The sequence below is a fragment of the Clarias gariepinus genome, chromosome 15 (assembly GCF_024256425.1).
Source record: "Clarias gariepinus isolate MV-2021 ecotype Netherlands chromosome 15, CGAR_prim_01v2, whole genome shotgun sequence".
NCBI classification, from domain to species: domain Eukaryota; kingdom Metazoa; phylum Chordata; class Actinopteri; order Siluriformes; family Clariidae; genus Clarias; species Clarias gariepinus.
In genome coordinates this window covers 22,700,568-22,722,546 of record NC_071114.1, presented here as the reverse complement: position 1 = coordinate 22,722,546, position 21,979 = coordinate 22,700,568, and the positions used below count along the sequence as shown (strand labels likewise).

Below are 21,979 nucleotides of genomic sequence, written 5' to 3'. Positions count from 1 at the left end.
AATTCAACAATTGCTTTATTTCGGATTAAAATGTTCAGCTATTATAACTTCTGTTGTTGTGAATAATCTCCCTTGGATACCCTTTTAGGAAGACTGAATTTAACAAACAGTCTATACCCAGACTCACTTGTGCTTCAGTTAATAATCATCTGCATATCTTAGATTTGAACCTATAAGCTGCTGCTCCAATTATATCGACTGGCCATATACTCATCACAAGAACCTCATTTATAATAAGCTCATCCTAAACATCCTTTCCATACAATTAATGCCATTTTACCTTTTTCCCCTCTTCCATATCTCTATACTTTGATACATCATAATTACACGATCCAGAGTCAGCCTACACAAAAGTGCAAAAAGAATACTGAAAAACCCCAGAGTACCTTATACTCAACATTTTCTAAAATTCACATGAGCCTCAGTGCTGAAACTCTAGTTAAAATGGTTGGCTCTCTGCTGACCCATGTCTAAAAACATGTTAGGTGCTGGCCTTTGGTGTGATTCAACTTGAATTCCTGAAATGTTTCAGGGAGTGTAGTGAACCCGAGTAGAGACCAACAAATATGCTGAAGGTGATCGCAAAGGCAAGAAAGATGGGAGGCTAAGAAGGTGTAGAACCTGAGTGATGGCTTAAACATGACCCTGTCTGTAAAAACCTAGCTACTGCTATTCTAAAATAGTTTAAACTTTATATATTTTAATAAACATTAACATTTAAGTAAACGACTAAATAGGAAATATTTTTTTTTTTTATTGCATTACATTATACCTCACAAAAATTCTGACGTGGATCAAAATAAGCCATGGTTTAAGAGTTTGTTTCACCTCAAGGTTCCTCTCATGTCATCTTAAGGCCTTTTTCCTTGCCACACTCACCTACTAACTAACAACCCTGAACAGTCTACAAACCCAATGATCCTTACATTGTCCAAAGTCGAGCTTCAGTACAGTTGTACAGTCTGACAGCTGTCAGCAGGAATGACTTCCTCTTGTACTCCTTCCTATCATCTTGACTAAAAGGTACTCCACAAGCTGACAAGCATGCCCTGGAGGAGCTGGAGATATTATCTGTAATAGTTATCAATCTGGACACCATTTTCAACTCTACCACTTCCGAAACTTGCCTTATTGATGAGTTTATCTCGACTGTTAGCCTCTGTCATTTTTATTGCACTGCCCTGACAGACCAGCGCATAGGAAATAACAATCCTGGCCCCCATAAGTCAAGAGACTGTAAGTTTAAATCATGAAGATGCCACAAATGTCTTGTTTGGGGTCTAAGAAAGCATAACAGCTCTGAAGGTATACCGTAGGTTGACAGGGGGGAAAAAAACAGGAATTAAACATGGATGTTGACCAAGCTGTTGACTGTGTGCCAAAAGCAAAATCGAGTAATGTTGAAGTAGTGCCAAAGATGTACTGCAAGAAATGGCTAGCTAAATCATTGGATTAATTGCTAGACATTTACTTCATCCCAGAAAAAAAATTTGCACAGCAGAAATCTAGTATATACCAATGCTCCAACAAAATGACATTTGCTACTATATTATATAGCGTTAGTAGCCATACCTGTGTAAAGAGTTTGAAGTTTTTAGTTAAAAGGTTAAAGCTAAAAATAAGCTTATCAGCTTTAATGTAATCAGTACTGTAAGTATTATCATTCGGTTTAAAGCCCATGTACATGCCTGTCTTTCTGTACAGCCAAACTCTCTGCCTAACTGATTAGTACAAAGAAATAAAATAATCACAGATGAGAATCACAGATGAGAAATAGAAAAAGTAAATGAGATATAGATTGTTTTGTCCTAAAACACATTTAAAATTCACTTATACCACTTCAGCGCTGTTATTTCAGCAGTGAGAATATTGACTATTTCCAGTAAAAATGTTCAGTTTAGCTTTTCAATAATGTCTGTTGGTGCAGGTGTTTTTTTTTTTACATTGAGGAAGTAGCTAATTAGTAGCTTATTTTAAAGGATATTATTAAATCCGGCACAACTGCTCATAACATTTCAGCTTTTACACAATTTAGATTTCACTTATCGTGCAAGTTAAACTACAGGCAGATATGTAAGTATGGCCAAAATATCGATACATTTTGTCCAGCAGTGGAATTGAGACACACCCACAGTTTAACATATGCACCGTTAAAACGTGCAATTTATAATCTGGCACAGAAATTACTCATAACTTCCATTATACTTTACATTTTGATTTCATTTGATTTCATGGCAAAAGGTTTAGTTTTCATAGTGTACGTCCCATTCATTTAGAGTACGCCATGATTACTCACACTGTCGTGTCTGTGTATTGCGGATCATGCCATGCTGTAGGCACATTACAGTGGTTTTTGTGTCTTTTGCATACTCTGTGTATACATGGTAAACTATTGCATTGATTGTCTCTGAGTCATTCGTATAGCCAAAAGACCTAAATGAGTAAAAAAAATAATAATAATAATACTTTTTTAAAGCTATATGCTGTGACGCAATCTTGCTGGTCAGACACACAGACAGAAATTTCTGAGACTGGTTTTGGGTCCTGCAATGTATGAAACGTAAAGATGATACTGCAAAAGCGAGTTCTGACCAATGTACAGACAAAACCTTTCTTTTATTTATATAGATATCATGGGACAACTGGGGAAAAACTCTTCTTCTGTCTTTTGTAGTGTAATAAAAGATGAGCAATGCTAAGGTGAAAACATACCTCAATACAGTGAGGTGAAATATGTATTCAGACCTTTTTTATAGTAGTTGATAATGAAAAAGTATGGAACACAACAAATTAACAACATTAGTACTTCCAAAGGGGTTAATTGACATTACAGCTTCCACACATGTATTAGAAGAAGCAGTCAAGTATTGCAGCATTATGTTCCAGTTCTCTCTCTATGTGCCAGTTCTCTTTAATTCCCCAAGATCACCTGTATCACAGTTGCCTTTGAGGATCTTGCAATTTCCAAATCCTCCCAGTTTTTTTCAGTGAGATTCGGGTCAGGAGATAGACCCGGCCGCTGAAGGTCATAGTCATTTTGGGTACATGTTCAAGGTCACTGTCATGTTCAAACGTTCATCTCCCTAATCTCCCCAAATGCTTGATTGATTAAGATTAAAATCTCCAATATTCTTCTACTACACCTCTCTGTTCACGTTCACTTCGATGATGTCTAATTTGCAGAGAAGATGCAGGAGGACCTTAATGAGGACATAGTAACAATGGCATGGACCAGTTAACAGCGTAATTACCACTTCTTAAGGACTTCATTGATGAACTACAATCATCAGCGCTGACAGGGAAGATCGGGTCACGTTTTGTCATTGGGATGTCATTGCGTTGTTGCTCAATCAATGGAGTTCTCACAATGGCCTCTTCATGCTTGTTCTATGAATATGGTATAGTAGGTCCATGTCACATTAAAGATCATGTGCCACATGAAGATCATGTTAAGCATATATTAAATTTTTTTAGGTACAGCAAGTTATCAGCATGTCTATTCACATTTTACAGAATTTTGTATAAATACTGGATCCAGTTCCTTACACCATCAGTTCCTGCTGAAAAGCACTGCACGTGCCACAGTATTTATTCCGACCCTCCAGATGTAATGGCAACTTAGTAAGCACATGCTACTGTAAGTACCTGGTTAGAGCATGGTGCGATCTGATTGGACATAGTAATAATTCGGTTTGACTTCATTGGACCTGGTGAGTGCGTGATCATGTACTTAAAAGGAAACAGGCATGTGGCCATAGTACTATGTATTTTGCCATTTTGACCCTGTTCTCGCTGCGTTCTTCATATATATATATATATATATATATATATATATATATATATATATATATACTGTGAATATTTACACATACAGGTGCATCTCAATGAATTAGAATGTCAAAAAAAAAAAATCCATAATTCAATTTAAAAACTTTTTATATGTTATAAAAATTTATGACGTACAGACTAAGAGACTATTTAAAGGCTCAGGAAAAATTTGCAGGTGTTTTGAGTTAATTAGCTGATTAGATTGAGACACCATGAGTGGCCTTGAGTCTCCAATATTGAATTCTTTCTGAGATACTGAATTTTGGGTTTTCATTAGCTGTAAGCCATAATAAATAATAAAAAATAATAATAAACACTTTAAATATATTAGTCGTGTGTAGTAAATCTATATTATATGTGAGTTTCACTTTTTGAATTGAATTACATAAATGAATCAACTTTTCAATGATATTCAAATTTATTGAGATGCACCTGTATAAGTGGATCAAATTTGTATGAATCCTTATTTTCCCTTATTCTGAAACATATAAAAGTAAACCAGCAAATACAACACTGCTTAACCACAAAAAAAGGCAGCTTACTACAAAATGGATTTGTAAAGACAGCTCTGAATATACCATGACTACCAAGATCAACTTATAGAATATTGCAGGAATGAAACAGTCACTTTAAAGTAAAATTCTGCGGCAAAGCTAATCATGTCAGATTGCATTTAGACTTGATAAGTGAGAACCCACATCTTCATTATGAGCTGCATAACCTAACAGTTATTATTCAAACAAATAGACGCTAGATATGAGGCAATCTATTGGTGCTTAATAGTTGTTTACTCGCCCATGCATACTAATAATGTCTTAGAAGTATTAGAGAGGAGTCCTTTTGATCCATGCTAAGGACAATGACAAGCCCTGCATTTGCATGCCAAATAAGGGGAAGAAAAAAAAAGAATCGAGACCCTGCGCGGTGCCACAGTAAGAGCTGTGACGGCTACACTGTGTATTTCAATAGCCTGATGCAATACCACTTCTTGCACCATCTGTGCTGCCCTATTTAAACTAACTTACTACTGTATTATTCAGTCTTTATGTCTGCCCATATTGAATATACAGAGTACTGTATGTAGACTGTGTGTTAGATGTAATATATGCAGTACTGTGCAAACATTTTAAGTCATGCAAAAATGAATTTTAAAATAATGAAATTGAATATTTTCTACATTTAAAACTTTAAACAATAAAAAAAAAACAATGCTGTAATAATGGAATAATCCCACAATCGTAATAAATTTCTTGAAGGAAAATGTATTGCGTTTGGGGGATTATTACATTAAAAGCAGCGAATTTATATTACTTTTGTGGTTTATTACGTTTGAGGGTGTTACAGGACTTCATTATGCAACATTTACTTTTTAATCTTTTTTTTTTTGGCACTCAGGTTGTTTTTCATGTGTGTGCAAGTGAAAAATATTTCCTGCTTTTTGTCCTTTTCCAATTTTTGGATTGGCTGTGGCTTAAACAAGCCAATTAGATTTGCCCCTATTGTGACCTCATACAAGAAGAGCCTCTTGTACTGTAGCTTGTCGCTACTCTCTGGCAGGCCAGGTCTCAGCTCTGGCTCATTTACATAGACCTGTGAAATGGTGCATTTGAAGTAGAAATGACAGGAGAATAACAGGAGTTTATGGTATAAAAATTGCATCTGAGGGGTATTACAGCTGGAGCATGTACAGAAACGTTTTGAATAAACTCTGAGACCTGCGTTAACTTAGTAAAATCTGAGACCTTTAAAGTTCTGAGTTAGCTTGGGAGAGTGTGTTATAACAGAATATTTAACTTTGGGATGGCGACAGTAAATTCACTTTACATTGGGATGCATAACATGAGCCTCTTGTTTATTTCGCCATAACAGTGTGTCCCATCATGTTTTATTCCTTGTACAATAAGTAATATAATAAATGACACATTGAGAAAAAATGATCGTCTTCCAGATGTACTTGCAAAGGTGCAATAAAACTCATTAGCGAATCTGTTTGTGGCTAAAAAAATTACTTCCAAGTGATTTAGAGTCGCGACTACAGTTCAAGAGCTTGGCGCAGGTTCAAGTTAGGATGTACTCAGGCACTTGAAATCATTTTCGTCATGAATGAGAAATTCATTTGAAAAGATCCCTTTGAACTTAACCTTTGAATGAACCATTTCGAATAGCGGTTCAGACTGTTTCACCCCATTCCAGCAATGTGAGAAGCAAATGCATCCTTTTGCCCATTCATACTTGATCAGGCAGAGAATTATGTATAAAGCCTCTTCAAACAATCCTTCGAAAGGATGTGACTGTGCTGTGAATCAGCCTGAGTGAAACTGCCCACACTGAACGACTGACTAAATGTCGTCTTTCTGTCATAACAGCGCGAAAAAATCCTCCCAGATAACCTTGAAAAAAAAAAAGGTAAACACGAAGCTGCAGATTAATTGCCTATCTATGGTTCAAGGGCTGAAAAGATTTCTTCAGAATGTCTACAGCTAAGTTTCAAAAGGCCCTTTGGTGCAGGTGCGGTGCCTCCCATCCCACGGACGCTCTTTTGCCGCTCAATGCACCTAGGCTGAGTCATGCAGCTGTCTATTATTCATAGCTGCAGATACCTGCTTTAAATTTAAAAACAACACTGAAAGTCCTAAAAGAATTGGCATCATGGCTAAAAGGAGATGGAAACCAATATTTTGCTGTGGAGTAGAGACTTATCTGCACTAATAGCGCTTTCATATGTGGGCTCTTTTAGTTTCTTTCTTTGTAGTTCTTACAAAGTTACCATAACTCTCTATTGCTAGTTTAAATCAAATAACACTGTATGTATCTTATAAAATCTCAACATTCTAACTTCAAATTTATATTATAAAATGAGCACAGAGGATTAACGTCACCGGCCGGCGAACTAAACACTGGTTCATCCATGCCCAAAGAGACCAAAGGCTAAACCGAGTGGTCTTGATCCCACAGACAATAACACACCATGCACACCAGCAGCCGACAGTACCTTAAACCTTTTGTTTCCAAACATCACAGTACACCCCCAGGGCCCTTTGGAGACAAACGCTGAAGGGCCACAGGGGAACTACTGTAAATACTTTGGTGGTTATAATGTTAATAGCTTTAATGTTATGGTTGATTAATAGACAAGGGAATATAAAGTGCCAATTGATGTACAGTAAAGGAGGCAAGTAATAAACCATTTAAGCAGACCCAAGGCTCCATTAATACAAGGTTAATATGCTATTTTCCCCCTAGTACCCTAGTACTTGAAACTGGTATTATGCTTGCAACCTTGTGGGAACAGTTTAGGAATGGCCCGTTCCTGTTCCAAGTTGACAGTGCACCAGTGCACAAAGCATGGTACATAAAGATATGGATGAGCGAGGGATAAATTACATGAAAAATTACAAAAGATCCTGGATTTTCAATTAACAGAACTGCTATAATGATATATTTTTTACATTAGGGAGCATGTGCAAATTCAAATGAAAGTTCTAAATGGATTTAAAACTAAAAAGCATGTTTTTTAAATTTTAATTAGATGATTGTTCTTTTGTTTGTTTTTTTAACTGATTGGCCCTGCCCTTTATTATACCAAATTATTATGATGCACATTGGACGTCCATTGGAATAGTTTCATACTTTATAACAGCCTGAGCAATCTATGATAAATGAAGACACATATGCTTGATATAATTTAGCTCTTTCTGCTGAAAAATGGCAAGAAATGAGGAGCATTTTCCAAAGGGCACATTGACAAGCAACTTGCTATTCAAATGCTCCTTCCGCTGATTGCCCGGCTTTGATGGAACTGGCTTCCAATGATTGCAAAATGGCTGAAAGAGATGAATTTAGGATGTCGGACATCACGCTTTGAGATATAATCCTAGCAAGAGATGTTTAAAAAAAAATAGAAAGTGGCAATGCTGGTGGTGGTAGATGGTAGTACTGGGGTAATGGAACACTGGAGGCAATAAAGAATAAAAAAATTTTAGACATGAATGATTTCTAGCTTGTAGAGTCTGGGTAAAATGAAGGATGTGAAGGTACTCTTCCTCCAGCTGGTCTCTCCCAGCAGGTCATCTCTCCGGTGGCTCCTCCATATAAAACTCGCGGATCAATTCAACCTCTCCTCTGTTAATATTGCTGCACCAATAACAGAAGCCCTTAGCTCTTGGTTGCAAATGATCCTAGGGGCAAGAATCCAAAGCTGTATTGTTATTACCCTTTGCTTTTTTAGTCTGCACCATCAAAGGTGTTGATTGCAAGACCAAAGCTCAGAGACTGACACCAATGTACAACAAAGGTGTGAGAGGGCAATAATAAACGAAGAGCTGTTACCATGAGCTTAATCTGACAGTGGGCCAGCACCTCCCAGCAGCAGCTCCAAACTGTCATCTGCTGAGCTGCTATGCCCTGGCACCTGGGTCTGCCATCTTGAGCTGTTCTGATGAACTGGAAGAGGAGGGCAGATGGCAGCAGGAACTGGCAGAGTTCTTTCTTTGGAGAGAAAAGCAGCACTCCTGTGTGAAATTCAAAACAGTGGGCTATCGTGACCTTACGTGAGCTGCTCTTGATGCTCTCACCCAACACAAGGTGCTAGCCAAGTATCCAAAGGAACTTGAATATGGGTCAAGAAGAGCTAATCATATTCTCCTCTGGAACCATGCTCTTACTGTACATGGCTGTAACAACATGTTTACTTAGTTCTCTGAAGAAAGGAATGATGTCTCTTTCAAACATTTTGTATGTGTTGATGTTGAATATCATACTCCATTGACTATTATACTACATTACATGCAGTTATTTTATGTTTTTATGCTAGCTTGGATAATAAAAAAAGAACTCTTACAGGAAGGAGATACAGGAAGGTGACCATATTTGTGCAGCATGTGCTTGTGATATTGCACAGGACAAAGATTTGCCTCCTCCATGTCTCTGGCACAGCCTCTGTGGGTTTGGCTGAAATGTCTCAAGAGCTCATCAGAGTCTCCACAAGCACAGCAGACCCAAACAGATGTCACTCTAACTCATAAAATATTATAGGTCTCTTCTTAGATGTATGAGACTCTGAATTTAATTTGAATGATAAAATGCACATATGAAGTAAGGAATAAAACAGGATGTGATTTTATCAGAAAATTATCAATAACAATAATGCACTGTAATGTACTCACTGTGTTACTCTCACTCATTCTCTATAATGCTTATCCTGTACAGGGTAACATGGAGCCTATCCCTGGGGACTCGGGGCACGAGGCAGTGTACACCCTGGTCAAGGTGCCAATCCATTGCAGGGGCACACACACACACAAACACACTATGCGCAATTTGGGATTGCCGTTTAGCCCACTACTACGCCAATTAGACTGTGGGGAAAAAAACGGATTTCCTGGAGGATACCCACCAAGCGCGGGGAGAACATGCAAACTCCATGCACACAGACCAGAGGCAGGAATCGAACCACGACCCTGGAGGTGCTAGGCCACATTGCTAACCACTACGCCACTGTGCTGCCAACTGATGTCATTTCATAATTTTATAATCAGGTTATAATCAGCCTTATCTAACATCCTTATATCATCAAGCCAGTATTATGTACATTATATTACTATATTATTTACATAGCTTTATTATATTCCACATATATGATCAGTGAGATCATATGGAGACCCAGAGTGGTCACATCATTTATTTTTCTAATTAGTCTAGGGGGAAACATTGGATTGTACAATTTAATAAAACAAGCAAATGAATTAGAAAGAAATTTCATGGCTCAGTACAATCCCAGACCAACCTAAGCAGAAACAAATTAGGCATTTTTAGTTTTTACCTATTTTCAATCCTACAGGTACATTACACTTCTTCTACACTAATTGTAGCTTAAACAGTATTGTTTTTTTAATCCTGACTGTTTTTGGTCATCAATAAAAAGTGAAATGAACCACCATGGCAACCACTGCATTCAAATGAAATTCTTGATTGTAGCTTTAATAGGAAACCTGATTACCTGCTAAACACTCACCGGAAGCCACACCAGCATACTGTGAAAAGCATTTTTGAGAGGAGGAAAAATAATGGCGCTCCAGTCACAATTATATTCAGTCAGACAATTACAAAGCGCAATACATGACGTATAAACATACCTGTCCCCTCAATGGCTAATGGTCCTTACGGAAGCAACAATAAAATTTTGACTTACAGTATATGGCTTTAATGATCTTTTGCATAATTAGGAATAGTGTATGTTTTATAGTTTATTAACATGAACATGCACTATTGTGATGCAGTGACAGCCTCCTTATACAGTAGTTGCATGATTTATATCTCAGTGGCTTAAAGCAGACTAATAGTTTGTTTGTATTTTGAGAAATTAGACCATCTACATGTGCTAAAATATTATAGATCGAGCCTCATCAACTTGGTTTTATAGATGAATATACACACAGTTACATAATATTTTGTCTACACAAGCACCATGAACAAGAACAGAACAACAGTGCACTTTTTAAACCTTTTTTTTACACTATTATTTTTCACAGATTCATGTTTTCTTGCTATTAGTATTAGTGTATTTTAGCCATGACAGCACCAACAAACACAGATAAAGGGCTAAATGGCCAAGTAATGCTCAGGATGGTAGCAGTTGTAATATTATCTAACGCAATGCTTTTACAACCTCATGAGCATTCTGTGATAGTTTTATGAAACAACCAGCACTGCTGATTCGTCAGAAGTTTTAATTTCCCACATGTACAACAAACTGAATGGAACATTAGAGGGAGATGTTTGTTCTGGTTCCACGTCCTGGTGCAATAAATTTCATTATGGGACAAACACAATCGTGGCATTGTATGAGATTGTTGGTAATCGTTGTTTAAGGTTATAGTTAAGGTTCTGTCAACTTCTGAGTCTGAGCATTATCACCGTTGGGCCATTGAGCTGGGCTTTTCTTTAGGGGGTTTTCTTTATTATAATGATTGACTCTGCTCCCTGAGCTCTGAGCTCCAAGGTAGGATATCGGAAGAAAATAATTTCACTGTATTGTATTTGCTATAATAGGCACATCGCATAAAATCTGTGGTTGTGTGATTTGAATGTACAGAATTAAAATATGTATTAAAATATTGGGCAAATGGAAGCAGCGTCATAAAAACCATAAAAACCTGCTGTATTAATTAATCACAATACACTAGCGAGTCTATATTATATTTAGGCTAGACTAGTTTTAATAAGGCATTACTGGGGAGAGTATGCTAAAAACAACTGGCAAAAAAGGTATACAACTCTTTGTATTAGACTCATTTACTCAATCAAGCTAATTACTGGCAGGTTGAGTGTACCCTTAGGGTGCTGACAAAGTTCTTGAGCTTAGACCAAAAGGGAAAGAGAGACATCCAATATTGACAGAAAGAAGAAAAAAGCACACAGGATGCAAGCAGGAGTCGAGCTGCTCCCTGCGCCGCAAAAAATCGACTCGCAGCCAGAATCTGATGAGCAGGCTGGAACAAGGCCCACCGCATTGGTGATCAGACAAGGTGTGAATGGAAGACATCTTTGCTAGCAACTCCCCGAGGTCTGAGGAAATCTTCCTCCCAGTCTCAGAGTTGAGCGGGGATATTCTTGCCATTGCCTACTCCAAGCCGTATACACTGAGCTCTAGTGGCCGTCTGTCAAAGGCAACCCGACTTCGTCTCATCTAGACCTTCAAACAGTGCATTGTTATTTCGGCTGACGCCGCCACCAGCAGAATGGGATCTGAAGGGATTGACTCATCTGTCAATTACAGCACGACTGTCACTGTTCAGGCAGCAGCTAAGCGTGCTGAAAGCTTTCAAATGGAAAAAAGCAGGAATGCGTCGCCTTGACATGACAAAGAGAGAGAAGCAAATTCACAGGGGATTCCCTGCGCGTAGACGTCTCCGAGTTTATCAGCTACAGGGAATAAGCATGTCCCCGGAGGCTCGTGCATGGTTCAATGAACGAGTGTGACACGTGTAGAACTGCTATTGATGCGAGCACACTGTCACAGCAGGGAGATGCATCCTCCTGCGGAAGAGCGGTCACTGCATCCTGCTCCTGCAGTCGCAGCTATTAGCCCATCACCCTGCAGCAGCTAAACACAGACTGTGTGTTTACACATTGGGGTCTTTTGATGACGGCCTAGAACACACTTGCCGTATTCTGCCTTAGGTGTCTGCCAGGGGCCTGACATGAAACCAGTTCAAACAACAGCAATTTGAACGGACAGGGGAGTCTGGAGAAAGGTCTCGAGTGTAAAACAACACTTCGGTGGCATTTGAAAAAGATAAAAACAGACAATTGTCTAGTCATTAACCACCAGAGCTTATATATTTTCAGAAATGTCAAACTATTTTATTGTTGTTGTTGTTGTTGTTGTTTTTTTTTTTACCCATTCCCAGAACTTCAAAATTTTTAAAAAATCGACTTATTGTACTTCATGCATAAACTGGGCACACAGAAAACCCAAGCTGTTTTGCTTCCGTTGTCAATGGACTCTGCACAGAGTCTCCCAGATGGTGTCTGGAGTCTGTCAGAAACACTTAGTACCTGAAAGTAAGGTCATCGAAACCTTTTCCTCAGCAAATTTATCACCTCATACAGCTCAGAATGATGTGAGACAAAAGTATTACAGTTATAATCTCTCACATCCTTAGTATGTCTTCTATTCATGTGCAGAAAGACCAGTGCAGTGCCATGAAAGTGACTCCATCGCCGCCAGCGTGTGTTAATTTACTCTCTGACGATCGACCTAAAATGACCGCATTTCCTCTGACACAATCCAGATACCTGGGATGTGTTTAAGTGTTAGAATGTCACAGCAAAACATATTAGAAAATCTGCTTTTTCTATATAAGGAAATTATGTTTAACTTACTGTATACACAGCTGTATATATATATTTATATAACATCTGTAAATGCTGTTAAAAAGTTAAAATCAATACTAAAGAAAAACATAGTGTTGTAATCGCAAAAGACTGATATAGTACATCAATTTGGAGATGTGACGAAGATAAACAAGCATATATATAAATAAAAGAAACTTTTTGTCTGTTTGTTAGTCAGACCATTCTCTTTTAATGATATCTTTACATTTCATACGATGGAGGACCTGGAACCTGTCTTAGAAAATTTTCTGTCTGCATGTCCGTCTGTCTGTATGTCTGTCCAGGCGGATATTGTCACAGCATCATGCAAAATAGCTTGAACAGAATTTAATAAAACTTTGGCAGTACCTAAAGTTAAACCACGCCATAAATTAAATAGATATGTTGAATAGAAGTGAAGTTATGAGAATTTATGTGCCAGATTATTTAAATAAAAAATGTTTTTCAGGATACTGAGCATGCGTCAAACTGTGGACTTACATCAACTGCTGGACAGAATTTATTAAAACGTAAAGCTTAAATAAGCTTATTTTTAGAGTTAACCTTTATACTATTTCTTTAAACTCTTCACTCATTAACGACGAGTACTTACGCTGGTATGTAATATATAATGCCACATTGAATCCTAAATGGTAAATTGGTGGAATTATGTCATTTTTTACCTCGACACATTGGACAAACAAAAAAGGAAAATGGACATAGGTGTATTTTGTTAGGAATAAGCTAGACAGCTAACTCTGTATTTTAGTTTAAAGCTAATACTTCTATATACAGTACAGCACAACTTATTTAAAGGGAAGATGTTTTCCATTGTTTACTTCTGATACTGTGAGCAGTCATATTGATTTGATGTCACTCTGTAAACAGAAGGAAGGAGCTTGGATTTGAGAAGAATAATGCAAGTTGACTTCCTAGTTATGGTCACATTTGATCTATCTATAGCAAATAAGTCAAATAACATTTTGAATTAAATGAAGAGCTTGTCGTAGCTGCAGAGTAAGCGACGGATCTTCCTGCAGCCACCTGAATGTTCCTGTAGGTCTCTTGGAAGCTTTTCTTCTTGTACTTTTCCTCCTTTTAGAGAAAAGCAATTTTCTTGGTAATGTCACTGAGGAGTCCAATTTCCTCCAGGTGTTGATCATGGGCTTCAAGCAGTACATCCAATGATTTGGTAATCCTTTTTGTACCATTGCAACAAGATCTCATACTTTAATAGGGACTGTGGTTTTAGCAGTGAGGTTAAACAAGGATTTCAGGAAAATCCTCCAGAAACAAGCTAAAATTTTTAACTTTTTTTACTTTTCTTATGTGGAAAAAAAAAACTTCCTCTGTAGTCCCGGTTATTGAATCTGTATTTTTCTTTTCCAGGTTGCTAAAGAGTACACAGGTTTGTAGACATGCAAACATCTAGTAACTCAGGCCCAAGGTAATGCTTTTTAGTTTAGTCCCCTAAGCCTCTGATTGTATTACATCAGGTGTCATAGCATATTAAAGTCGTTGCTGCATGTCACTGTCAGCACAACAGCAACAATGCCAACCATTTAAATTCAACGAAATTGCTTGGGATTCTTCTCATGAGGAACAATATTGTTCATGAAGAGAGTGGCTGAGTCAGGTGGGGTAAACAATTCATAATTGGCCTTGACTGAACGAGGTGACATTGTAAGTAGTTTTAGCTTAAGTGACATTTTCGGACAGAGACCGAGTTAATGAGGGACAGACCTTCCAGTCCCCCCAGCAGGACCTGACCTTTATGTTTCAACTAAAACAACGGCTTTTCGGATTTATACCATCTTAGTGTGAGGTGGAAGTTTGGAGCTTAGAATCTGACAAATGTTTATCAATTTTAATATCATATTTCTAGATTATTTGCATTATATGAAGTCTTTTTCTGTGACAAGGGAAATATTTTTGGTTTATTGTTTAAATAAATGAATGGGTTTTTTTTGGCGGGGGGGGGGTGATAAGGACAAGATGTGTTTTTTTTAAAACAACATAATTCGTTTTTTATTTTTCAGAGGCAAAATGTGCTATGTTCATGATCCTCAGGGAGAAGTAATGCTTTTTTATTTAGGTTTTACTTAAGTAGCTAGTTTTTGAAGGTGATAAGGCATTAGTTGATGCTTAGCAGATGCTCAAAATAACTATTTACCTAACATTCTAGGGAGTTAGGCTAGTGTGCTGGAAATTATTAAGTAACTCAAATTTAGAGGTTTTTTTTAGCTAGTTCAGTATGGCATAAAAACTTCATATGCACAAGTGTGGCACAAAACCTCTCTGAGTTTAACCTCTCTAAATGCGTCTACTGCACTTATCCCGGGGAATCCTTTGTCCTTTTAACACAAAATCTTTATTTCTGAGCTATTTTTTATATAAATCTATATTTAGAGTTGTAAATCTTTAAAAAAAAAAAAACAACAACATTTTTTCACTTTTGTCTTTTGGCTGTTCCCTTTCAGAGGTCGCCACAGCAAATCATCTGCCTCCATCTAACCCTATCCTCTGCACAATCCTCTTCTTTCACAACACTTCCCATCTCCACATTATATACTTTTTACATTCAAATCTCACCCCAAACTATTTCAAAACAAGGATGAAAAAACATACCAAAAACTGTAACTATATAGGGGGAAAACAAGTCCAACAAGGACGTTTGTTGGATTGCGCAAAATAAATGAACGCAGTTATGAGAATAAAAACCTTTGTTTCTCTATATAATCCCCTGCTACACTAGTGCACCTACAGTATCCCAGTGTTTCACTAGTGCTTGGATACAATCGAGTTAAAAAGGTTTGTCAGTACATGGAAGCCATGATTGCACTGTCTGCTTGACGTCTGAAATGCTGGCCTCCCAGGAACTCCATTAATAACCCAAACATGTGAAAATCACAAAGTTCAGAACAATATACAGTACAGTACATGGAACTCCCATTCAAGTTTGTCCTATCTACAGTATCTATCTTATGTGAGTCCCCACAAACAGGTACGTCTCTTCTGCAAGTTGGTGACAAATAATTAATCAATTTTAAGTTATTTAAAAAAACTAATTCACAGATTTGCCTTGAACAGCCCTCGTATATTAAATAAACCACATAAACCTAATTGTTTGTAATGTATTTATAGGGAAGGACACAGAAGAGCTTCTGGAGAAGCCAGGGAATTAAAACCATCCATGACAGAGCTGTGATTATCAGGCTGTTTGTACACCAAAGGAATCTAGTACAAAAGGAATCCTGAGCGGACATAAAGGCTCCAAAATTTTTATTGAAACACAATCGACTAATCCACTGATCCATGAAGGTGTGTGCAAGCACAGTTAAAACCAATGATTGTTGGATTGATTGAAAGTCTAATGCACTGCCAATGGGCTCAAGCATTACAGTTTAAAGCTTAATTAACCCCAAATTAAGCACTAAGTGCATATATGTTGCTAAAATGTTTATAATGGTCAAACATTTTAATGTTACATGTGTCAAAAACACTGCCTATTAGTACAACAGATTAACTGTGACTGAGATGGTAGAAGAGTCGGTGTGTAGCTAACAGTGTCACATAATTCAAAGCATAACATTTAATGATCCTTATTGTCCGCATCGTTGCTCATTAAGTGTGACGCGGACACTTTTGTGTGCTTGAAGTGGGCAACTTCATTCCCTGGCATTTCAGAGTTCTTTAAATCTGCATGGATAAAGCTCCCATCCTCGTCCTTAACGACTCCACAATTAGCATGTCCATCTGCTTCATTTGTGACTCAAGTGAAGACAGCCTCCAAATGACTTTTATCCCATTCATTAAATGCTGATGAGCTACTCCAACTCAGCCTGTCCGATTGCTTATAATAGAGGCTATTACCGCCCACTTGGCGCATAGACATGATCCGGAGAACCAATCAGATGTATCAATCATGTAACTGACCATATGGATTGCTCCTATGTCCTATCCAGCTCTGCTTGATTTTAATTAATAAACAAAATGTTATGCTTCCATTAATCTAAAAATTAAAAACAGGATTATTTGAAAGAATACTTACATGTAACGGAGATGTGGGTTTTGTGCAAATGCACGCGCTTGAATCGTTCGTAGATTGCAGTTCGTGATAGTCCTGGGGGGAATATGAACACAACTGACATCAAAGAAGGAACTTCATATTCATATCAAATAAGATGTGTAAACAGGGTTCAATTAGATTTCCAAAGATAAAAGGAACACAGATAGAACATTTTTCATGCCCATATCGCCCATCAACACGGCTGTCCGCTCCACCGTTTCATCCGAAGCCCTCTGTTATTGATCTTTTACAAAGGGTACCGCGGGTTAAACGTTCAGAGATGAGAATGCCACCAGTTCATTAGGATCCGCCAGGCTGATTTTCAGGGAATCATTAGAATAATGGTATCATCATGGGCCACAATTTCACCTTGATGATTTCCTGCAGCAGCAGCAATGAATAGTGGCTCCTGGAGAGTGTTAAATTGCCAGTCATGTCGGTACTTTCATTATAGAAATATCATGGAGAAATTGACTACACTTAACAACTGATCAGTACTCGTTACAGTATTACCCTTATTACCGCTGCTGCAAGGTCTTATGATATTTGTCCGCTCGCGTAACACATGGTGAGTAAGATGAAGGAAAAGACTTTGCAAACAAGAATGTAAATCTTGGGTAAGGTGCAGGAATCTCATTAGAAAATGGTATTGAGTACATGACAAGCATGTGTCATAAATCTGTCATGAATTATAAGTGGCTAATATTTCCCAGGATGTAAATATTGGAAATTGAAAAAAATATTGGCGTGAAGGGTTGGTAGCATTTTCATTTCTGAATCTTTTTTGCTGTCTTTGGAATGTCTATCTTTCTCCTGATGTCCTCATGACACTGTTTCTTAATCTACCATATCAAGTAATTTATCAAGGAAAATCAATTGAATTGATTAATTTAAAAGCTTTAAAGGCTTTGTTTAAATAAGACATAAGACAACATATAGAGTAAGACCACGAGAGGATTCAAATTGTCAGAGCAGCTTTTTTTTTTCTGTAGCAAATTTTCACAGGTACATTGGCTGGATTGGCCTGGGCTGTAACAAAAAAAACTACAACTATATTGTCATAACCTGTCCTAATACAGAAATAATGACATCTCTGTTGGTCTTGGTCTTATCTAATGAGCACTTGAAGAATGTTAGATAGAAATTTGAATGAAGGAAGATGATGCATTGACCTCCAGTGGGTATGGTGGTTAACTCAGATGCGGAAGTGTGAGTCACCCCCACAGCGGAGGATGTACTAGGAGAGCCCAACAGGGGCAGGGGAAGAGTGCAACGCTAATGAGAAAAATGCAAATCTGAGTCGGGATCTATCACTTCTTCTTACTTGTGAGGGATTAAAATGAAAGGAGAGGACTGCCCTGCTTTTAGAGCGCCGACAGACCAAGAGAAATAAGGGAAACAATGAGGAGGAAGTGGGAGGAGCCTACAGCCAGCGTGAGGGTGATTGTTGGATTAAGTGGAGGAATCGGAAGACTCTGGACACGCTCTATGGTGAATATATTTAATGACTGGCCTGTTAACATCAATCATGAGTCATAATGTTGTATATAAGTTATTTTCTAATTCACCATTTCTCAACCATGATCTTCCATGATCAAGAAACCATGATCTTCCATGATCAAGAAACAGTGTCATGAGGACATCAGGAGAAACCACCTTTAACTACAAAAAACAATTTCTGTCTAGAATTATTTTATGAACACATTCCAACGTTTCAATTATAAAGCTTATTTTTATAATTGAGAGCAGAGCTTTCTATTCACATTATGTCCATGTTATTACTTGCATGCTCATTTTTAGGTAATTCATTTAGATATAACTCATAACACTAAGCTTATAATAAGGACTTGTCATTATGAAAAATAATTGGCTGTGATTTCTACCACTGTAAGAAAAAAATTAATGATCGACCCCTGAGGGTCCTCAGACCCCACTTTGAAACACTGTTCTAATTGACCTGATTAATAAGACCTTGGCATTTCTTAAGTTAGTACATAACCCACTCGGCTTTAATCAGCCCTTAACTTCTGTAACTGAGATTATATCAAATGTTCCTCAACCAGTTTTTAAAAGCCATTATAGTTTTGGCTTATATGTTTGTTTTTTTGTTTTTTTACAATTGGGCTATTTCTGGATGCTCTGCCATTTGCACTGCGGGTTTGGTACGCTTGGTTGAGTGTGAAAGCTGTTTTCAAACCCGGATGCTGTCCAGAATAGCAATCCTTCACCAGCGGCATGGGGTTCACTTAAAAAGAAAGGGTTGGAAGTCGAATAATGTGATTGGTTCACCCTGTCATATTATTTCCTGTTTTACAGTGGCTATTTTCTTGAGAGGAAATTAAATGACTTCTAGAGGTATGGGGTGAAGAACACATTTAAGAACAACAAGGAATAATGGTCAATTTGGTATACAAGAATGGTATTCATGCTTTACACCAACAATGGTGAAGAAGCATGTGACATACGAACCCCGGACAAAAAAAGTCAAACACTAATATTTTGTTGAGCTGCTTTTTGCTTTAATTACGTCACGCATTCACAGTTTTCTTTTTGATGAGCTTATAAAATTTCCATCCAGAGTCGCATTTCTTTCCCTCTAAGATCCTTTACTGATGATGGGAGAGTTCAACCACTGCATAAAGTCTTTTCCAGCACATCCCATGATTCTCAGAGGGGTTAAGGTCTGGACTCTCCATTGTGACCAATGTTGGCCAATCCATTTGCGAAAATGATGTCATCCCGACATTGTCATCTTGGAATATATACGCATGCCATCATGGAAGAAAAAATCCATTAATAGAAAAACCTTTAGTTGTTGGCCAACTGAAGGACCCCAGATCATAACACTGCCCCACTGCCCCTAGGCATGATGGGTGCATTACTTTATTTGTCTCCTTTCTTACCATAATGATATTCTTTATGCTCCCAAGCTTTTTTTTTTTATCCAATTAGCTGCACTGATTAGTGGTTTTCTTAAAGCTATATAGCTATTTTTTTCCACATTGTGCATATGGAAATGCGCTTAATTTCACTATTAAACATACCTGTGAGTTCTACAGGTGTTTTTTAATGATTTGGTTTTACGTTTAAGTCATCTCCAATCAAAATTATTTAAAAAAATGCCCTGATCATATTTCTTCCTCGAAGATAATGGTTCACCCCCATCCTTCCAGGTCATAATAATTTAGTACAATTTTTGTAGATTTAGCAACCTGGCCAATAATTTGCCCTTTTGAAACGTCTTTGCCATACGACAGAATATGTCTTCTGATATGGTTGTTTTAGAATAGAGAAGCTACTCACTGTAACAGTTAGGGTTAAATAACTTGTTGCCACTAAACTACATTAATAACCGCACTAATTATTCAAAGGAAGGCTCAGTTACTGTAAATCCAGAGTTTTTTTTTTCTTTTCCGAAAATGTTTGAGGAAAAATTAAAAGTAGATATGCTAAGAAAATTGTGTCTATAATTATTTTTTTTTTATTAAAGAACAAATTAAATGAAATGACAAGACAGAAGTGACAAGACAGAAGTCATATCGTGTACCAGTCTTCGGTACATGATATGACTATTTGTCTATAATCACATGGTATTCAAGTGTAAAAAAAAAAATATATGATTTTTTAATAGCAAATGCTTAATGGCTTAACTTATGCACTAATGCTGCATTTAAATTCAGATAGCGGTATACTCACAGCCGCTGTAGTCCCGTGTACAGCTCCATGTCAACATCTTTCAGGATCTGCAGTCCTGTCCAGTTCTCTATGTGTCTGAAAAAAACGCAGAGAAAAAAAAACAAAACAAAAAAACAAATTGAATGCCATCGACACCAATTTATTCAGCAGGGAATGGATATATTTGCGTCTGTGTGTTCCATCGATGTTTGGTGCATTTCTCCAGTGGATGGTCCCTGTGGTTCTGAATAATGCAAAAATAAAAGTCTCTGGAACACCTGTGAAATATATATATATACAGAATAGAGAACAACAGCTGCAATTCTTCCTGGGTGAAGTAAACAGCCTAAGGGAGTGATTGCAGACAAACCACACAACCACACAAGGTAATTAGAGCAAATCAATCAGTTACTCATGCACACTGTGAACACTAAGGTCACAATCACAGCAACGATAATGGCTATATGCTATCAACTGAAATGAAATGATTGTATTGATTCCTTTTTTATTTTGCATCTAAAAACGTACCACTAGATCCGTTGAACGTCAGGGGACAGGAAAATGGCTTGACGTTCAAAAATCAAACACGACCTAGGCAGAAGCAAGAGTTGTTCCTACAGGGAGATTACATATTCTGCTGACAGACTGACTTCACGTACGGAATAAAAACCTTCTCAGTTGCATGCACGTGCACACTGCTGTGCTCATCCACTCCCTGGCAAGCCTACAAGCCCCTGAAAGCAGACTCCAGCGCAGTGGATCTGGCAGATTTAATGTTTCTGTTTACAGCAGGGAAGAGGGTGACACTTTACAAATGAGTTGCACTGCGGTTAATGTAATACAGGAGAGGCCACCGCGCTTTACTGGCCCTCGGTTTCAGACAGCCTCCTTAGGCCTGTAATTTCCCCAAAGAGCCTTGATGGCGGGCTCACTCTAATATGAGCTCAGCAGTACACTAAGCCCTCTGCCTTAAAACCAAATTGCAGTCGATTGCCTGGTCCTTTTTAACAACACACAGTGGTGCACGCTACTCATCCGAGATGCTCTGGAGATCTGAGTTGGGAAGAAAAGGTCAGTCCATCACAAAACAGGAATATCATGATAAATATTCAACTGTTCCCTGAACCTTAAAATGAGCTTAACATGAGCTTGTTTCAGCAATACCTGTAAGACAGTGCGGTAAATACAAATAAAGCTGCATTCGTACGTCACAAACAAAGGCTTTTGCTGCTGAGGCAGGAACCATCCGAATCAGTCAGTTCTTTCATAAATTGCGCAATCGTCATGCTGCACACTCAGCACTTTATCTACATCCATTACTTCATTAAAGCAAAGGGGATCTGCAACAAGTGTCGGTAGAGGTCATTCGAAGCAGGATTATGCGGCCCCAGGCTCACTCTAAGGCCTTTTTAAGTGGAATAGAAGTAGCAGAAAGAACAGTTGGCATAATTTTACACCATATTGGACTTGTTTAAAAATACTCTACAGCTGCCAAATTCATGTTTTATAGCAAATAACCCATAATCTATA

At 37.8% G+C, this 21,979-nt stretch overlaps 1 protein-coding gene across 2 annotated transcripts in view; it reads right to left on the bottom strand.

The window, feature by feature from the left end:
* ntrk3b (neurotrophic tyrosine kinase, receptor, type 3b) overlaps positions 1-21,979 on the bottom strand; it is a 132,018-nt gene that overhangs the window by 76,107 nt on the left and 33,932 nt on the right. For both annotated transcript variants that reach the window (XM_053512440.1, XM_053512439.1), the window contains exons 2-3: positions 20,471-20,545; positions 16,757-16,828 (exon numbers count right to left, since the gene is read on the bottom strand). In XM_053512440.1, coding sequence (XP_053368415.1) covers positions 16,757-16,828; positions 20,471-20,545 — 147 coding nt within the window. The remainder of the gene's footprint in view (positions 1-16,756; positions 16,829-20,470; positions 20,546-21,979) is intronic.